The 19,432-nt window shown below is 49.6% G+C and overlaps 8 protein-coding genes across 8 annotated transcripts; 4 read left to right on the forward strand and 4 right to left on the reverse strand.

The window, feature by feature from the left end:
- Positions 1-179: 179 nt before the first annotated feature.
- Positions 180-2,189, reverse strand: EURHEDRAFT_513806 (uncharacterized protein; the record flags this gene model as incomplete). Its single annotated transcript, XM_040786207.1, has 3 exons — positions 180-1,397; positions 1,456-1,786; positions 1,846-2,189. The coding sequence occupies 3 exons, from the start codon at positions 2,187-2,189 to the stop codon at positions 180-182; spliced, it is 1,893 nt and encodes a 630-aa protein (XP_040640916.1).
- Positions 2,190-3,022: 833 nt separating this feature from the next.
- On the forward strand, positions 3,023-5,027 carry EURHEDRAFT_410270 (flavin-containing monooxygenase). Its single transcript, XM_040781317.1, has 2 exons — positions 3,023-3,428; positions 3,481-5,027. The coding sequence occupies exons 1-2, from the start codon at positions 3,141-3,143 to the stop codon at positions 4,744-4,746; spliced, it is 1,554 nt and encodes a 517-aa protein (XP_040640917.1). The 5' UTR covers positions 3,023-3,140; the 3' UTR covers positions 4,747-5,027.
- On the reverse strand, positions 5,021-5,774 carry EURHEDRAFT_375820 (uncharacterized protein; the record flags this gene model as incomplete). The annotated part of the gene is made up of 3 exons (XM_040778783.1): positions 5,021-5,430; positions 5,489-5,701; positions 5,762-5,774. The coding sequence occupies 3 exons, from the start codon at positions 5,772-5,774 to the stop codon at positions 5,021-5,023; spliced, it is 636 nt and encodes a 211-aa protein (XP_040640918.1).
- A 277-nt stretch (positions 5,775-6,051) lies between these two features.
- On the reverse strand, positions 6,052-7,200 carry lcp5 (small subunit rRNA maturation protein LCP5; the record flags this gene model as incomplete). Its single annotated transcript, XM_040786208.1, has 1 exon — positions 6,052-7,200. One exon carries the CDS (start codon positions 7,198-7,200, stop codon positions 6,052-6,054), a length of 1,149 nt encoding a protein of 382 aa, XP_040640919.1.
- Positions 7,201-7,574: 374 nt separating this feature from the next.
- On the forward strand, positions 7,575-9,696 carry EURHEDRAFT_375822 (transmembrane 9 family protein; the record flags this gene model as incomplete). Its single annotated transcript, XM_040778784.1, has 4 exons — positions 7,575-8,676; positions 8,738-9,075; positions 9,130-9,565; positions 9,629-9,696. 4 exons carry the CDS (start codon positions 7,575-7,577, stop codon positions 9,694-9,696), a joined length of 1,944 nt encoding a protein of 647 aa, XP_040640920.1.
- Positions 9,697-10,476: 780 nt separating this feature from the next.
- On the forward strand, positions 10,477-11,394 carry EURHEDRAFT_375823 (EF-hand domain-containing protein; the record flags this gene model as incomplete). The annotated part of the gene is made up of 4 exons (XM_040778785.1): positions 10,477-10,487; positions 10,724-10,809; positions 10,868-11,163; positions 11,215-11,394. The coding sequence occupies 4 exons, from the start codon at positions 10,477-10,479 to the stop codon at positions 11,392-11,394; spliced, it is 573 nt and encodes a 190-aa protein (XP_040640921.1).
- Positions 11,395-12,021: 627 nt separating this feature from the next.
- Positions 12,022-13,972, forward strand: EURHEDRAFT_451190 (uncharacterized protein; the record flags this gene model as incomplete). The annotated part of the gene is made up of 2 exons (XM_040783930.1): positions 12,022-13,455; positions 13,514-13,972. 2 exons carry the CDS (start codon positions 12,022-12,024, stop codon positions 13,970-13,972), a joined length of 1,893 nt encoding a protein of 630 aa, XP_040640922.1.
- Positions 13,973-15,289: 1,317 nt separating this feature from the next.
- EURHEDRAFT_400983 (uncharacterized protein) lies at positions 15,290-16,045 on the reverse strand (the record flags this gene model as incomplete). The annotated part of the gene is made up of 2 exons (XM_040780052.1): positions 15,290-15,619; positions 16,013-16,045. 2 exons carry the CDS (start codon positions 16,043-16,045, stop codon positions 15,290-15,292), a joined length of 363 nt encoding a protein of 120 aa, XP_040640923.1.
- Positions 16,046-19,432: the final 3,387 nt, after the last annotated feature.

Genomic DNA, 19,432 nt, shown 5'->3' on the forward strand with positions numbered 1-19,432 from the left:
CCCAAAGAGTAAGACGTGAGGTCAAGATGAGGTTGCGCTGCGACTTAACCGCATTGCTTACAGGGTTGCCTGGATGATGTCATGCCAAGAACTATCAGATCGATAAGATAAAGCTCAATATCAAACGCCATGGTATCTTGATGCTAGGAATGCTAGTAAATACAACAACATATACAACGCTACTGAATTCCCACGGGTCGCGCGCCCGATAGGTTGACCACACGACCCCCTCCACCGGCACCAATAGGCGCCGCAGCGGGTTTTGGCGGTTTCACCCACCCAGGCACATTGTCATCCTCGCTCTCGCGAGCATATATGGTTTGCCACACATTCGGGAAACCTGTGGGTATTGCACCCCGCGCACGGGCACCAGGGATGGCGAACCGCGGGTTGCCATGGGTGAGATATCCTCGCAGGAGACCTTGAGTCAACAACGACGCCAGGATGGACTCGATTTCCCACATCATCGGTGTCGGTTTTCCTTGAGCTTCATCCTCCGGATCCAAGGTATTCCGATCGGCATAAGGATCCAATTCATGCTGACTGTAATCGGCATTCGGGTCCCCGTCCGCCAAGGTATGAGCGGGGTTCTCCTGTAACTGCCCCAGCGCATCGAAACAAGCACCCGGGGCTAGGTAATCGTCATATTTCGAAGACACGATGCGATCGGTGCCGCTTGTATCCGGATCATGGGAGTCGGCAAAGTCTGGGTCCGGCACCTTGTAGATGATCTGCGACCCAGCCGCGTTTTCGCCCGCTTTAGCATCCAATGCTCGACTGGGTGAGATGAAGCCGATCGCACCAAGCGATGATTGCACGTGTCGCGACTGAAGCCACTTGACAGCCGTTTCGAGCTTCTTCAAGTAAAGGTAGGGCGGCGGACTGCGTTGAGCTGCAGGGTCCCCAAGAAAGCCTCCATGGATGAACACCTTGCGTGCCAGGGACCGCCATACTATGATTTCGCAGCGATTGCGCAATGCCAGAAGGATACCTTTCCGAGCAAACCATTCGTTTGCCGGCGAGTCAAAAGCAAGGTGTTCCCGAAAGGCAATATAATCGCCCCGGGCAATCAGTTGGCAGATGGGCACAAACTTCTCTGCCAGTCCCTGGGCCTCTGGGCGCTGCAGCAGCTGCCTGGAGGGGAAACGGCCCATGATGATATTGCAAGGAATGAGATAGGTAAGAATGACCCGTTTCTGCTGTAGTGCTTGACGGTGGCACTGGTCGTATGCGGCCTGCAAGGCAATCTGTGCAGGGTAGAAGAGGCTATTCGAGAACAGATAGCGTCCGAGGTAGTGGAGGTAAGTGACTCGCTGCGAAGCAGGGAAATAAGTCAAAGGAGGGGATTGGGCGCTGATACTGGCAAACATTTGTTCTGCATTGCGAAGCTTGCCGCACTATATCGTGGCCAGGTCAGTTTTCAAGCTCTTCAACTTCATGCAGACGGATAAATACCTGGAAAAGTAGTTTCAAACACAAGTTGGCCATAAGATAGATCCCGACGCGCCGTCCTTCAGGTTTTCCTTGCACTCCTGGGGTGCCGCTGCGGTCAGTGAGACACTTGATGAAGGCCTCGCGGACCACGTTGGCCGATTTTTCCACCAGTGTCACTTTCTCCACACTCTCATCTTGATCAGATCGGCCCTCGAGACGTAATAAATGTGCAATCAAGTCGGGTCGACGATCTAACCCCATGGCCAGTTTTGCGAGGACTTTGCACAGGTAGAGGACGGTGGGCAGGACGATGACACCATTTTGGCTGTCACCTAGTGCTAGGACACATTGGCTATAGAGACATGGCTCGTCAGGTCAATCGTGATGGTGGAAAGTATCGATGTGACTTACTTGAGCAGTCCCTTGAGCAGGTTGTAGGTTTCGAGGAGGTTCTCGACATTCACGTCGCGGAGAAAGGTAAGGTAGAGTTTCATGAAGGTGGGAAAGGCGATCCATGAGCTACTCCCCTTAGAGCGCGGTATAAGGCTTTCGCATCGTCGTAGTAATTCGGCATCTTTCTGCGGGGATTCAGCCGGGTATCGTTGGCGTAGCTCGACGACCATCTGCTGGTAAATATCGGACAGCGGCGGTTCAATTTGGAGAAAATCTTGCAATTGGGCACCATCGCGTTGCCGAACGAGATCTCCGATACTAGACAGGAACCTATCCAAGACGGAGCTTCCTGGCGTGGCCATTGTGACGGTTGATCTGACTGCGGAGATGCGACTGTGAAGGAGCGGAGACCGTCCCGGGTCGGAGGGGCTTAATGATAGAGACACAAATGGGTATTTAGCATGTTGCGCACTGCATATTCGTCGGATAGTGTAGATGTAAGATTGAGAGCAATATACCGTGCACAGTGCCGGTTGAATGCCAAACACGGTGCCCAAGGAGACGGAGAAAAGTCGAGGCCATTATGATTCTGCCGCCTTTATGTCCCCGCCTGTCAGACCGCCTTCCGGGAATCGGAGATTGCAATCAGATATCACGAAACATTCGTTATAAGCTTATGTATCCATTGGGAAAGATGATATGATGTATAGGGCTTTTGCAGCGAATTATACGAAGAGGACTCGGCTATTGATGCAGCAGACTATTCACGTTCTTCCCTACTCCGTGCTTTCTGTTCGTAAGTATGTCCGGGAGCTGAGATCATGTTTGTGTCCTGACTAGATGCATGGCTCAACCTGCTAAACTAAGAGCGAGCAGAAGTACACTCCGTAATGACCGAACTAGGCGATCTGCGAATTGAGCATTGAAGTGTGAACGAAGATATGTACTTTGTAGCTCCCGACGTTAGGGCATAACCTTACGGATGTGACAGCGAGAAAAGTACTGGACGCAGTCCCTAGTGCCTCCTGTATGTACCAGGAATAAATCAGGGCATTGGTTAGATTCATGTGAAAAATGGTAAAAAAATCGATCCTGTTTTGTGCCGAATTCACATGGCGTCAAGTCGGATCCATGGTGACGTCACACAATCTGCTTGCCTTATAGGAAAAGAACGCTTTCGTCCACTTTCTCTAGTCTCATCTTTCTTATTCTCCATCTCTCTGTGTTCTCTCACTACTCTTACTCTACTTCTCTCGGTCTTTTGCTATTTTCTCATACTGGGAGAAACCAATTGGCCATTGACACCGACAGTCATGTCCTCGCCGCAGGGCCAGTGGTCTCTCTCGGCCCTCATCAAATATCCATTTCTGGAAATCTTTAGTTTCGCCTATGTCGTCTTCCAGACTGTGCTCAATTGGGTCTTTGCCCCTGTTCCTCCACCGCCGACTTCGCCTGCCACCAGTCTTCCCAAGAAGCGTGTTGCCGTCATCGGTGCTGGTCTAACAGGAGTCTCGTCTGCTGCTCATTGTGTCGGCCATGGTTTCGATGTGCAACTCTTCGAGAGTCGATCTAAGGACAAGGGTCTGGGTGGGATCTGGAGTGTATTCTATTTCTGTATCCTATAGTGAAAAACGGATGCTAACCTCTGCACAGAGAGTGAACTCGACATCCTCGCTCCAGATTCACAGTCTGATGTACCGGTTCCATCCCTCTGTGAGATATGATACCGCCTATCCGACACAACAGGAAATCCGCGACCAGATCGTTGGGGTGTGGAAGCGCTATGGCCTGCAGAAGCGGACCGTGTTCGACACCAAGGTGACCTCTGTGAAACAAGGAAAGGATGGTAAATGGATCATCAACGACAATGAAAAGGAATACGGCCGTTTCGATGGCATTCTAGCCACGGTGGGTGTCTGTGGTGACCCCAAGATGCCGACTCTCCCCGACCAAAGCAAGTTCAAAGGCGGCCTGTACCACTCGTCCGATCTCGACGGCAAGCACGTTAAAGGCAAGAAAGTGCTCGTGGTTGGCGGTGGTGCCAGTGCCATCGAAGCACTCGAGTTTGCTGCTAAGTCTGGTGCCCGCGAGATCGACGTCCTGTCCCGTTCCGACAAGTGGGTGATCCCGCGAAACTTTTTTGTACAGTCGTTGTTGGCCATGAACATTTTTGGACAAGAAACCACCCTTTCATGGGTTCCCGAATGGTTGTTGCACAAGCTGTTCTACCGTGACATGCAGGACATTGCCCCGTCCGGAGGTCTCTTTACGCAGACGCCCATGGCCAACTCGGAGCTGTTCGATTTGATCCGAGATGGTCACGCGCGCTGGATCCGTGGTGATATTGTCCAGGTCCAGGAAGATGGAATTCTCTTCAACCATCGTACCCAAGGTGTTCCCAAGGGCGGCCCTGGCCGCGAATCGGTCGTGACGGGTGATGTGATCATCTTGGCCACGGGTTTCAAGCGTCCTTCGCTTTCCTTCTTGCCAGACGAAGTTTTCGAAGAGCCTTATGGACCGCCCAGCTGGTATCTCCAGGTCTTCCCGCCCAAGTACACCAGCATCTGTGCCAACAACAGCACCTACGTCGATGCCATTGGTACTGTGGGTAACATGCATATTGGCATCTACACCCGGTTCCTTCTGATGTTTTTGGTTGATCCGCTGTCGCAACCGACTGAGGGTCGTATGAAGACCTGGATTGACTGGACTCGACTCATGAAACGGTTCTCCCCTACAGGTGCCTTTGACTTCTTCACCTACTCAGAGCTCATCTACTGGTTCCTGTTTGTGATCTTGGTCAACCCTTTCCGTTGGAAGTGGGCGCCATTTGTCCTGTTTGGTGTCGGCCGGGCTTTGCCAATGGAAGTGGTTAAGCGGGAAGAGGCCCTTCGCAAGACCTTGAGAAAACAACGTTGATTAACGAAAAAAATAAAGCAAAATGGTATAGAGGCGTCGGAATTGCTACATGTGTATTGATGATTTTCTGTACAGATATCCTTAGTTTTAACAATCACGTGTGTTATTTTTATCCTATCTTTTCCTGCAAAATCTTTTCATGGTGTTGCTCTAGGAAGCATCATGTTCGAATATATCTCTACTGCCGGCAGAACGAGACAAACGCCAATCAATATATTACCAATCTGTATCTAAAATAGCACTATCTATAAAACAGGAAATGCATTGTAATCGATTACGCTTCCTTAATATCCGGAATTTTCTTGTCAATGTCAGAAACCAAGTTTCCACCACGCAGCACTCGACCAGGGACCCATCCTCTCTCTTCCAACCAGACCAGAGGCCAGAAGAGAGCCACACCAAATAAGCAGAACAGGGTAGCAAAAGCCTGCCATGCGTAGATAACTAGGTGACCAATGTGCGGAACGACAAACTTGATAAACTCTGACGTTTGGTATAGATCTTCTTGCTTGGCAATGAAGTAGTGTGTGCGGGTGCCGTTTGTTGTATGCTTCTCTTCACCAGGAGAGGTCGTCAGAGTGAGGACGGAGGTGAGAGTGACGGGAGCGACATGGAATGGGAAGAGCCAGATGGAGAAGAGTTGCGACATGTTCACGTAGAGCTTGAGGTTATCTTTGTCGAATGCTGAATTGATTCGGTTAGTGTTGTCTGTTCACCTTGCTCATGATAAAACGATGCGTACCGATGGAATGGATTTGGTGTTCAATGCGAGGTGACATGATCTTGTACCACTGGAAAATCTTTATCACAGCCCAGCGACTTCCCTTGTAGCCCCAGACACGACAGAAGGGATGCACAAATTCTGCGGACGGTGTAAAGAATCGTTCAATGGCCCTTTGCTGCAGCGATGGAGGCGACTCGATCAACATCTGAATCACGGCAGAGACATCTTCCACTATGGATCGAGAGCCGTCAGTTACTGAAGTGAGGGTTGGTGAGGAGCCAATTGACAAACCTGGGTTCTCCATGGTGATTGATTGGAATATTGTATTGCTTTTCGATACGTAGATTTGAATAGGGCGTAGTGAAGGTAAGAACGTATGATAAAGAGAGTGGAGGAAGGGAAAATGATATAGTAAAGTGCCCGTCCAAGTTTCACGGCCGATGATGTCATGGCCGGCGATGCATGTGAATTTGCGACTATCGCCGAAAATAGTAAGAGTGGTAATTATACAGAACTTTTCGCATGGTATCAAAGCATAATAAATGAACAATTTCCCAAAAATGGCATAAGAAAAACAGCCTCTATCGCTTCCAGCTGTCAACCTTCTTCCGTCGCTTGTCAAAGAATTGGCCCACGCCGGCACCATCGCCGCGAGGCATGTCCTCGGTGGTTTTCCGCTTGCGACTCTTGTCCAATGCGCTGCCACTTCCCTTGCCCCTCTGCGTGAGCCTGGCGATACGGTCGGCACCCTCAGTGAGGCCCCTCCAGTCTTCACCACCAAACGTACTCTCCGCACCGCGGCGGCCTCGCTGCTTCTTCTGGTCTTCCTTGCTGACTGCGGGCAGTCGCACAAAGTTGGTTTCCTCGTATGCGTTCCTCTCCTCTTCACGCTCCTTCTCCTTCTGTGATCGCGTGTGTCTTCCACCGGACCGGATCGTACTGCCAATGCTGGCTTCCATCATGGGCGCAGACGACATTTCAGCATTGACAAACTCGTCAACAACATTTGACCGACGAGGACGACGATCCTCGCGTTCGCGACGTTCGGTAGTAGGAAGAGCAGTGGGCATAATCTTGGGTGGCCGGTAAATTCCGTCGCTTGGTGCTTTCTGATCTGTTTTGTCAGATTTGGTCGGCTTCGCCTGGGTCTGGACACCTTGGGAGAAAGCCGAGACATTCGGTCGGTATGCCATGTCATCGATATTTTCCTCGTCTTCGCTTTCTTCATCTTCACTGCCGCTAGACGCTTCTTCGGATCCTGACTCATCCTCGCTATCCGACTCCGGTGCTTTCTTTGTCTTGTTCTTCGTAGGCGCTGGCGCATTCCGCCCTTCTCTTTCAGCGTCCTCTGCTGCCTTGACAACTTTATCAACTTGGTACTTCAGCCGTCCCTCCAATGGTCGGACACCGCGTTCCAAGTAAACTCGTAATTCAGTCAACTTTTTCACGACATCCTCCTGCAGCGACTGGTTTGCTTCGCCATCCTCCCCAGGCGAATCTTCTGATGAAATACCCCTCAACTGAAAGATAGTGAGGAAGACGAGGTTATGGAGGTAGGAAAGGAGCAATTCGCTCTTAGTATTGAGTAGCGAAATGCCTTCTTGCGGAGGGTCGATCGAGGCGTCTGTTGGAAGAGAGGATCCTGTGCCGGAGAGACAACTGGTGATGGTCTCGAGTAGCGTGGAAATATCCTGAGGCGCTGCCTCCGACTGTGCTGCTGTTGCTGCCATGATTTGTTCAATCCAGTGTGCTGGTCTTGTGTTTCTCTCCGCGGCGACAGAAGATTCAAGGGAAATTTTTCGGAGCGGTTATCAGCACGTGCAGATAAGGAGCGTAGATCACGTGCGCCAAGGCGGCCCAGCTGGCCTCATCGCAACCGCAGAGGCAATGCTCGAGCCGCTGCATTGCTTTCTGCCTTGGGGTTATTCGGGGCTTTATTTATGGGTTATTTAATTGTCTATGCTTTAATATTGATTCCATGATCCCCTAACGGCTGACACTCGTGGTGGTAGCAGCTGTTGATTGTATGTCGCGCTCGCCGCTTTGCTACCTAGAAACCACCGGCTAACGCTAGCTTCTTATTGATTCAGAGACAACAGCAACAATGTGGTTTAACGAACGAACATCTCTCCTATATACACTCTTTCTATCTGTTCCTTTATCCTCCGCGTTCTATCTCCCAGGTGTCGCACCGACTTCGTACGATGAAGGACAAGCCGTGCCGCTCTATGTTAACCACTTGACTCCCGGTATAGCTGGACAGGATGACCAGCTCCATTCGGTATTCTCGTACGACTACTACCACCCAGCCTTTCACTTCTGTCGTCCCAAGGATGGGCCAAAAGATGTGCGGGAGTCGTTGGGTAGTATTTTGTTCGGAGACCGGATTCAGACGTCGCCGATCGAGCTACACATGGGTGTAAATGAGACCTGCAAGGCAGTATGTGGGGAGGCCAAATTCGATGCTCGAAGCGCAAAATTCACCAATCGCCGGATCATGCAAGGTTATAATGTCAATTGGCTCGTCGACGGGCTCCCGGCAGCGCAACGAAACGTGGAGACCGTCACCCAGACCGAATTCTACAGCCCCGGATTTGCCCTGGGGATAGCGAATGAGAATGGAGAACCTTACCTGAACAACCATTATGACATCCTAATCGATTTCCACCGCGTTGGATCTGGAGGCAAGGATCAATTCCGTGTTGTGGGCGTCCTCGTTCAACCCGAGTCTCGCCACGACTCGAAAGCTTTGGACGATGGAACAGCGGAGTGTGGTAGCGACAATGCGCCCGTGTTGCTTAGCGAGGATGGTGAGACTGCGGTCACTTTTACATACAGTGTGTATTGGCGCGAGTCACCCACCGTTTGGGCTACGCGCTGGGACAAGTACCTGCACGTGTACGACCCCAAGATCCACTGGTTCTCCCTCATCAACTCGGCTGTCTTTGTTGTGTTCCTGGTTGGCATGGTGAGCATGATCTTGGTCCGAGCTCTCAGGAAGGATATTGCTCGGTACAACAGACTTGATGCGATCAACCTCGAGGATCTGGATGGCACCTCTGCCGCTGTTGAGGATGGCATCCAAGAAGACTCGGGTTGGAAATTGGTTCACGGCGATGTCTTCCGGTGCCCTAGGTCTCCGCTGCTGCTCAGTGTTCTGGTGGGTAATGGTGCCCAGCTTTTCATGATGGCTGGCGTGACAGTCGGTAAGTAGTTGCATGGAGCGAGCTGGACGATTATAGTCATTGTTACTAATGCAACCTCAAGTGTTCGCACTCTTCGGACTCCTCTCTCCTGCGAATCGAGGTTTCCTGGCCACCGCGATTCTCCTCATCTACACCGTGTTTGGTTTTATTGGGGGATATGTGTCGGCTCGGGTGTACAAATCGTTTGGCGGAGACGCGTGGAAGCGGAACATTATCATGACGCCGCTGTTGATCCCGGGTGTGATCTTCTGCACATTCTTCCTGCTGAACCTGTTCGTGTGGGCGAAGGGTTCCAGTGGAGCAGTACCGTTCGGGACGATGCTCGCTTTGGTGCTCATTTGGTTCGTGATCAGCGTGCCGTTGAGCTTCGCGGGTAGCTGGCTTGGATTCAAGCGGAGGGTAAGGGCTCAAATCGCCTACAATCCGAAATCCTCAGGCTAACAGTGTTTATAGCCCGTTGAAGGCCCCACCAAGACCAACCAGATTCCCCGACAAGTGCCCCCGATGAAGGGCACGCTGCGGACAGTCCCGTCTATGTTCCTAACTAGTCTGCTTCCATTTGGAGCAATCTTTGTGGAACTTTATTTCATCATGAACTCGCTCTGGACGAACAAGATTTATTACATGTTTGGGTTCTTATTCATCTGCTACGGTCTGATGATCATTACGACGGCTGCCACAACAGTGTTACTGGTGTACTTCTTGCTCTGCGCTGAAGATTACCGGTGGCACTGGCGCGCTTTTGCCGGCGCTGGCATGACGGGAGGCTATGTGTTCCTTAACGCCCTGCTTTTCTGGGCAACGCGAGTCAGCTTCGGTGGGCTGACGGGGGCGGTTCTCTATGTGGGGTACTCGGCACTGATTGGATTCGTAGCGTTCATTTTAACCGGTATGTTCCACTCTATCCCTATGGGGTTTCGCATCCTCGTCACTAATACGATCACTATTCTAGGCTCGATTGGATTCTTTGCGAGCTGGGCGTTTGTGCATCGCATCTACAGATCGATCAAGGTCGATTAAGCGTTGCATTGCTGTGTTTCTTTTCTTGAACCCGGAGCGTTACTCCGTATTTGGAGACGGTCCATCGACCTCGTTCTGGACTGCGCGGGTCTCCGGTCGTGGAGTCTGGGTGGCCGATGTCCCGGCCCACGCCGCGCGGCTCACAATGAAGGGCAATTCCGGAGACGATGATTGACTGTACTGCTACTCTGTTATTTATGTATAGAAACGGACGCAATGGGTCATGTTTTCCGGAGCAGGTGTTGTGTTTATTGATCGGATATCCTCTGTATAGTTGACGACATGCATTTGTTTATTTCTTCTATTCCCCCTATATAATTGAACCAAGGTATTCCATGCCCGAGAACCATCCCATTGCGCCCTGTATATAGCATAGAAAGTGAAGAACCGTGAATCGCAGGAAAAGAACACATACAAATACCGTGGATCGCCGGGCTGCGCCTCGAACCCGCCAAGCGCTCTGGAGTCGGGACCCTCTGGTGGCGCGTGACTTGCCACGGCTCTGCGACGATGACGAGAGCAACTGGCCGTTTTAGTATTCTCTTCTCTTTGATTCTTCCATACAATTGAAGCATTGGTGCTATTCACCTGTTTCTTGAACTGTATTTTCTGTCTGTCTCGACGAACTCACACTGTTTGCCCCACGATATTCGGCATTCCGTCCGCCCTCAGCCACAATTGTCGCATCTTCTGAATCGCGAGGCTCGACGACGGCTCGACAGACGCGCATAAACAAACCAACACAAAGATCTGGCGTGAGTGTTGGTTGCTTGGTGCACCATGGGCAAATCGTAAGTGGTTTCTGGCACTTCTCCGGTCGCTCCGCATTATCCAGGGGAAAGAAAGGACAAGGACAAGGAATCGAGATGCGGGCAGTGGTTGTTACGCTAGATCTTGGGCAGGTCGCGGAGGTTACCCTCTTGCGCTTTCTCTCTAGCCGATGTTGTTATTGCCGTGTTGTGGTTGGATTGGGTGTAGTTGCAATGAATCTCCTACGTACGAGGCTAACAACTTTCTTGCTCCCTAGACAATCCAAGCTCTCTCCCTCCCAGCTCGATGAGCTTCAAAAGGCGACTCATTTCGACAAAAAGGAACTACAACAATGGTATAAAGGTGCGTGCGATCCGGGGTTGAAGTGACCAGGGGGCATGCTTGTTGACCAGCGGGGCAGGCTTTCTCAAGGATTGTCCCTCGGGGACCCTGACCAAGGAGGAGTTTCAAAAGATCTATCGCCAGTTCTTCCCGTTTGGTGATCCGTCGTCGTTTGCGAATTATGTATTTCGAGTGTTCGACGCAGATAACAGTGGTATGATCGATTTCAAGGAGTTCATCTGTGCGCTGTCGGTGACTTCGCGGGGTCGCATGGAGGATAAACTGGATTGGGCATTCCAACTCTACGATATCGACGGGGATGGCAAGATTACCTACGAAGAGATGCTGGCCATTGTTGAGGCGATTTACAAGATGGTTCGTTTCACCTGCTGCAGCGAGATATACGGCCTTACTGACGGTGACTAGGTCGGCTCGATGGTCAAACTTCCCGAGGACGAGGATACACCAGAGAAACGGGTACGCAAAATCTTCCGCATGATGGACAAGGACGAGAACGGCAGCTTGGACATGGAGGAATTCAAGGAGGGCAGCAAACGGGACGAGACCATTGTCAGTGCGCTGTCGCTGTACGACGGACTGGTATAGCGATTTTGTCCTCTGCTCCATTATGGATGCCACGATAATCCTTCCTGTTCTTGCGTGACCCCTGGCGAATCCGGCGCAATTTGTGGTTTGTTTCTTTTGCTCTTTCTCCATTTGCTCTTCTAGCCTCTTATGTCGCCCTTGGATATTTCCCGTCTATATCCCTCTATATTCTGGATTACTCTCTGTGACGCCCGATCATGTCTTGTCTATTGTCCGTTTTTATGTGTATATGCATTATGGGAGGTGGACTTGGCTGCGATGACCTTTGCTGAGTAGATATGTTTACTTTCATGTACAGTGTTGCCCCCGGGCTCCATGTATGTTTAGCGTATGAAACGGCATAAGTTCTTTCACTGCTCCGTTGACCCGAATCATGGCAAGGCCTAGTTTTTCTGGAAGTCCCCGGCAATCCGCCCTCAATTGGAATGCTCTTGCAATATGACAAATTCACCTACTGCTGAGCCCTACTTCTCTTATGCTGCAAGCGCACCTAGGAGAAGAGAACTACATATTCCCCTCTCTTATCGCCGCGGCATTATTGAAGGCGGTGTGTAGAATCGCTATGGCAGAATAGTAACCCCCCCTCAACTTCTTTTCAACCGAAAAAAACCCAATTGCCCTCTCAAAATGACTACGACCTCACCCGGGAGAGACCCTCTCACTGTCCTGCCTCCAGAGGTCGTCCTGCGCATCCTAGAATTCACGTCGACCTCCGCTCTCGCATCGTTAACCGCAGCCTCCAAGGCCTGGCATACCTTTATCGACGTCATACATCAAGAAGCCATCTACTCGTCCGAATCGAAGACAATCCAACCGTCCGGAGGTGCCCGCGATTTCTCGTACCTAGCGGACAATACCAGCCTTTCCAAATTATTTGACAACCCTGCATCATGGAAGGATGTATGCAAGCGCCAGACGCTGCTCGCCCGCAACTGGGCCGATTCGCACCCAGTTACCCGGGAGTCGATTCTGCAAATCGGTAACGATCCTGTCTGGCGGTTCAAACCCGACTTCAAGCGTCGATTCTTCGTTTCAACGTCCCAGGCTGGCGGACTGAACGTCACCGATATGGACTCAGGCCGGATCATCTGGCGACTTCCATCCACACTGTATGCCGATGACAACGCTGTTCGCCCATTCGCGCATCTGGAATATCAGGACGGCATGGCTGTGTTTGACCGCGAAGGCGATGCAGTTGAGGTCTGGCAAGCGGATCTGGAAGATGCGGAGCGTGGGGAGTTCCGCCGCATCGCGATATTGAATCATGATTGTCAAACAAGAGGGTTTCAGTTGTCTCACTCGACACTTTGTGTGGTGTCTAGCGAAGGACAGGGTTTCGTGTATGATATGACCCAGCGACCTCCCAAGTTGACAACGCACCTGGACATCGAACATGGCGGGGTTGGCCATCTAGACCAGAGCAAGGACGCTGTGGTTTACTCCATGGGGTCAAAGGGCTATCATGTACATGACAAGGCATCCGGTGCTTTCCTGGGTGCGTTACAGCCGTCGCACTGTACGGACAAATATCACATTCGGGCACCCACCGCCGGCTCTCCTGCGGGACCAAGCCATCGAGCCTTCGCTTTCGGACCACCTCGCAGAGACTGCTTGACACCGATCAAGGTCGAGAAAGGTCCTTTGACACCACCCGACGACCGTGAACATGTTTGGCACCGCGAGAATGAATGGGGAGCGGGTATGTTACACGGCGACCTCTTTGTCGGTTTCTCCCGCTCTGGTCGTGTCTTCGTTTGCTCAAATTGGCGCAAGGCCATCCACGACCAAGTCAGTCTGGCGGCCCATAGCTCCCTTCTCGAATGCGAGTCAGATGGGGCCACTTTTGACCTTGGCGGCTGGTTGTCAGTGCGAAACCACCGTCTGATGTTCGAGATCCAAGACCGGATTTATATCGTTGCGCTTGATGACAACAACAAGGTTCAAGCGGTCGAAAATCCTGCACGCGCTTCGTACTCGCTGTTCACCAGCTCCACGTCACAACTGACGGTACCAGTGAGCTTTATGGGATTGTATGATGATGCGATAATGACTACTTACGCCGTATGTCGATCTCCACAATAATAACAGGACGAAACAAGAGCTAACACCAAAATCGCAGACCGTCGGCTGGCACCAACCTCTTCCTAACGTCCCAGGTGGTATACCACAACACCAAGGCCCTACCCGCATCATTCCAACCAAGACCATCCGCATCGTCAGCCTTGCCCCCGATCTTTCTAACCCGTCTTCCTCAAGCTCCCAAATCGGCACGCCCGAAGAAACTCTCGAGCAGCCGTCGGAGGCCAACGGAATTCTGCCTGACCCCAACCAGTTCCTTCCGCCAGCACACAATTTGATGAGTAGGCAAGCCACATTGTTGCACTTGCTTGCTATGCTTCGTGAAGACGCCGACGATGATGAGGACGAGGATGAACTAGGTGTTACGATTACAGATCTCAACGATTTCCAAAACCTGCGTGATCTCCATGATGGCGTCGATGAAGAGTGGGAGGATCTCGATGACCCCGAGGCTGAGCTTGAAGAGCACCAGCATACGCATGAGCATGAGGGACTTTAGGTTGGTTGGATGTAGGAGCAAATGTGGTGGTTATACTTTCTTGCCTCTCTCGCCTTTATCCCCTATTTTTCTATTTCTTCTACTCGGGGTTTTTTGGGAACATTTTTCTAGGATTGCGGGAGCAAGGCTGCATGTATTGTGCGGAGAGGAAAGCCCGTTTCGTGCATTGTTTAGATACCAAGTAGAACGTATGGCAATGGTGATGAATTGAATCTATATTAGTTCGATGGTGCTGATGTCTTTCTTCATGTAAGGGTAAGTCGAAGATGTTTAGCCCTGATCTAATGTGCTGATTACTTGCCAGAACTCTCATGTATATATAATGGATGGCAGAATCATGACAAAGGCACCAGGGCGCCTGAGAGACATGAAGAGACAAACATGAGACAAATCCATGGAGCTGCGTGCGACACATTACTGTGACTATACACATATCTAAAATGTATTTGATTACGTCTATCGCACCGTCACCTCATAAGGCCGAACTCAGTATTCTAACCCATCCAAAATCAAACCCTAGAATAATGTTGGTCCACATCCTTGGCGGAAGCATACTTAGTTCAGTTTACACAAGTCGAATCCAGCTGGATACGGTTGACAGAACTGCGATTTATGCCCGAAGATCTGCACAGCGAAACCCCCTGAGGCATGCCAGGCGATGTGGCAGTGCATTAACCAAACCTGCCCTCGATAGTAAGCAAAGAGACACCTATAAGGGAACGGGAAAGACGCATACGCCGGGGTTTTCAGTCCGAAATATGATGGCTAAGTAGCTACTGGCGAGCAGCATGGCAATGTCTCGTTGTGGCGCATTAGCAAGAGATGACTGGGTGATTGAACTAGAATAAAGGTCACCATATCCGGTCTCTAGAATCAAGAATCGTAACCGTGGAGATGCGTCAGGTGATCCTGAGCGTAGATGAATAGATCACAAAGGATACCCATTGGTCTACTGGCTGCTTGCGGCAGTTGGATGACATGTTTTCTAGCAGTGAAAAAGGTACTCCCGTTGGTCACCTGCACCAAAGTCAGGTTTTTTCATTCAGTGCGAAACGAGGTCTTGATCATTGCTCAGAGAAGGGCGTTGTCGGTAACTTGGGCTGCTACTTCCTCATCCTTGCCGTAGCCGTATGTGTAGGTGTCGGAGGCATTGAGAGGGAGATACGAGGTGAAGTTTGACGAGTCATCGTCAACACGCGAGTTGGTATGGCTGTAAGCGGAGGTCGTCGGGTCAGCCGTTGATTAGTTGTCATAGCGAATAATCACCTTGACATTGTCGACAGCGCTGCTCCCGGAACCAACCTCTTGTGGAATAGCTCAGAAGTTGCCGCTAGTCAGACCCTTTGCGGCAACGATAACACCATAGCGCTGGCCCATACCGATGCGTAGGTCCGCTGTGTTGTACGGAACGATAGATACAAAGTCATTGGAGATGACTTCTATGGTGTGGTTATCGATCATGAAGCGGAAGCGGTTGTCAGCGGCCGCGTTGACCAGGCGAAGATGGTACCCAGTTTTGGCCTCGAAGACGGTTTGAAAGCGAGATCCAAAATTGCCGTTGTATGTGTTGGTTCCGTTAATGGGACCGTTCACCGCAGTCGGCGGTTCCCCTCTTGCGGCTTGGGCATCGAGTTGATCGGCGGTATACTAGCGAGGTCAGTAACAATGCTCTATCCGTCCTTGGTGTGCAATAGAGAGTGGAATAGAGAAGTAGAATGATATGGAAGGGAAAGGTATCGTGTTCATGCTCATGGATGTGAACATGGGCATGATCTATGATGTCCGTCACCCCGTCGTATCCAGTACCATATAAATGATATCGTACACTCGGCTACGGCAGTAGTGGAGTATTTCTGCCACTACAATAAATGCTCGCGAGCTGCTAGAACAATGGGTAGAATGTGCCACCAGAAGGTCTAGTAATTGATCGACGCGTATCATGCCCAGTTTCCATTTGCCATGACTTTTTGTACTTCCCTTATAGATTCTTTTGTCTCCATACCTTCTTACTCCTGTTTCTCTTTACTTCTGTTTTACTACCTTTTCATCCCTTTCTATGTCTCTGTAGGCCATAAAAGTCCTGCATATAACAGGCTAGCAGCAATTCAAGATGAGCAGGTATGCAGGGAAAAAAAAAAAAAAAAAATTGTCCTCCCAATCATCTGCAGTGAGCAGATAGAGCTTCTATTAATCTGCCACAGTGATAATCGCCCCGCTGTCACGAGCTCGGAATAGTAGATACCAACGGACTGAATCCTGTCTAAACTCTTGTAGCCGTCGACGAGAATATTGAGTCTGGAGAGGACGGAAGGAAAGGAATCGATTTACAGGATAAAGGGGTATTATCTATGGGTTCTGTGACCGCGCCAAGTGCTTTCTTTGTTTGCTTGCATGGGGGCGTTTGTCGATATAAGCCACTGAGGCGGCGTTGAGCCGTCATGCCTGCCAAATGAACTTGTTGGATAGGAGCAGCTGAGTGAGACCTGTTGTTGTTATCGGTAGAATAATAATAAATTCATAGTATGCCGCATCAATATGCTGTTGGTCTAGCGACTCCCTAAACACATATCAACGGGCCCTAAGGTATTCCCCGGAAATTACCATACAAACCACAACCACACTGCATCACATCAGGAATGGAGGGATATCGTATGTTTGTCTATCTGGTAATGTCTGGAATTGATACACCGTGAACCCATGATACACGTGACAGTGTAGTACTTCTGTAGGAAACTCAGCCTCGTCTCGCACAATATTCAGCCTCGGTCCCATCTAACAATCTCGAAGTCATATCTCATACCCTGGTCCAGAAGCTATTTTCATTATTAAACTGTTGGATAGCTTTTTCCTTTGATAATATTCCCTATATTCTCTTCCTCCCCTCCACGTCACTCAGAACGGCCAACTGCACATGGCCAGATGGCTTAAGGAATATGCCGAAATCAGCCCCCTGTGGACCGATAAATGAGACATCCAGTGATTCCATGTTGTGTCATAGGCGACACTTGCGTATCCGGCAATATGTGCCAGACTTCCCATCCCGATGCTGGAGGAAGCGGCTATTACTCTGCCGGCTGTACGGCCAACGCAACGAAATTTCACGGTATAGGCAATGGTTCTATTTGAGAGTATACAAACAGGGCAAGATTCAAGGAACCGCTGCGGTAAGTAATTGCCCCTATTACTAGCATGAATGCACAAAATTTTAACAAAACAGTAGTTATAAAAACCCTTCACCCTCTAGATGGGTTTCCTTTCCTTCTTTTTCTCCAGACTTGATATTCTCGTCAATGGCTACAATAGTTTAGATAGAAATACAATTTTGTTAGTATCTACTACTCGTGACAACCACAGCCTTGCCGAAAAAGATCACACACGTGAATTCTGACATTACCAATCTAGCTACCGCCTACAAAAGTGTTGATATGGATACTTAATGACTCATTCAGTTGAATAGGATACCTTGGTATCTTTTTGGTCGAACAATCTATAAGTTAACAAAACATGGTCAACATAAAAAACACCATCCAGTTAGTTACACTGTTAACAAAGGAGTACAAGTCATCATGTAGGTTAAGTGCCTCAAATACTTGCTGTGCTCGGGAGCGAGACAAAAATAGAAAAAGAAAAAGAAAACATAGTTTACATGTACAGGTACATCCAAGCTTGCTAAAACAGGTGCATGTGCATCATTTTGTGTTGTGTGTCACTGCTTGGATATTGGCTATCTGCTCCTGAAGAGGTAAGCTATGCAAATCACCAGCTGAAAGTGAAAATGATGAGCTCCTTGGTGCGACATGGCATGCTTGTGTCAATCACTATGCTCAGTATAATGTGATAGGCACTATCCACAGCGGATAGAGAAAAAACTCTGATTGAAAAAACTATGTATTGCTGTCACGGGTTCGGAATAGTAGATAATAATGAATCAATGATCCTATCTAGACTATTGCAACCATCGACGAGAATACCGAATCTGGAGAAGAAAAGAGAAGAGGAAATCTATCTAGGTAATGAAGGGGTTTTATAAAGGTTGTTGGCGACATGGCTGAGTAGCAGCATTTGCGATGTATCATTCATTGCTGCAGTGTTGAGCCATCATATATGAGTCGTCACAATTGCAAAACATTTTATAACTAGTCTGACGGCAGTCAACTAAGTGCAGAAGGGAAAGTCGTTGCAAAAGAAGTTCAAAGAGACAAAGGGAGTATAATGTGCATAATGCATGTATGCAGTAGTCATAGTCAAAGGATGCTGACTGCATAGCCGTAGTCCCCGGTCCTATCATTTCATCGTAGATGCGATTAGGCATAGATAAGAAGTATGTCGTAGATAGGCGGCAAGTCGCCCTGGTTGGTCAGCAGGAGCAGCGGGTATCAATTGGCCTTCAGCATATATGGAAGTCAACAGTTCTTTACTCCTATCAGCAACGATGGCCCCCATGCACCAAATTATGGCTGTCTGATAGACATTCTCCTCGCCAACTCAGCCTCAGTTTTGAGCTAGCAGAATAACACGCATCTTCGTGTCTGTTTCTTATTCGTTTTCCTTCCATTATCTACTGTCGCTTGAGCTTTTGTCTTTGGTGTTTATGGATTCAGGAAATACGAGCGCGCCCCACGTATCAACCCACAGCAATGGAGCTAAGCATCAGTTGGCGTACCAGTATTACCGTGGCAGGAGCTGTGGTTCTAATTTGTGTTTGGATCTTTCATACACATCGCGTGTTGCAACAAAAAGCAGAAGAAAAACATTATTCGAAGAATTCATTGGAAGAGAAAAAAGTGAGTGGTGCAGAGAAACTGATATCAGGCTTATTTCTAACTTGTTGCAGGAATCGGAGAATCGACCACCCATCGATATTTTGTATCCCCATGCGGATAGCCAAGGCGCCAATGATGCAGAGGTCGAGTATGTTTTTTGCTGTATTCGAATGCTTTATCAATATTGCTAATGTATTTAAAGTATCGTTGCTGTCCACGGCCTTGGCTCAGCGGCAGATTGGTCGTGGGTAGACCTGGCCTGGCCCACGGGCCGCCCATTGGGCCGGCCCAAAAACCCGCCCATGGACGGGTTTGGACAAAAGTCTTCGGCCCATGGGCGGGCCGGGCATGCTTTATCCAGACCCAATGGCTCATGGGCTGGCCCATTTGGCCCAAAATGGGGCAAAATCCAGCTCGCACGTGCCTTGCATAAGTTATCCCTCTTTTCTTGTAATTTTCACTGTATCAGCTTTACAAGAAGAAATCATACTGAATCAGTACAGAAGGTAACAGTTATATTTGAATTTATATACAACATATTGTTTAATTTAAACCTCATAATCAGCAAGCCATCTTGATCGCTTTCGAACCCTTCCTGATATCCTCTGGGTTGACTGCTGAGGTAAATCAGGCTCATTATTTGATTTGGATGAATGTGAATCTTGGGATGAAACACTTATTTGCCTCTTTCTTCCCT

This window comes from Aspergillus ruber (genome assembly GCF_000600275.1).
Source record: "Aspergillus ruber CBS 135680 unplaced genomic scaffold scaffold00006, whole genome shotgun sequence".
Classification (NCBI taxonomy): Eukaryota; Fungi; Ascomycota; class Eurotiomycetes; order Eurotiales; family Aspergillaceae; genus Aspergillus; species Aspergillus ruber.

Excerpts from the sequence above, each read along its gene's own strand:
- EURHEDRAFT_410270 (XM_040781317.1), top strand. The coding sequence starts at position 3,141 with ATGTCCTCGCCGCAGGGCCAGTGGTCTCTCTCGGCCCTCATCAAATAT. Across the intron at positions 3,429-3,480 it reads GTCTGGGTGGGATCTGGAGT|AGAGTGAACTCGACATCCTC; the intron begins GTATTCTATTTC and ends ACCTCTGCACAG.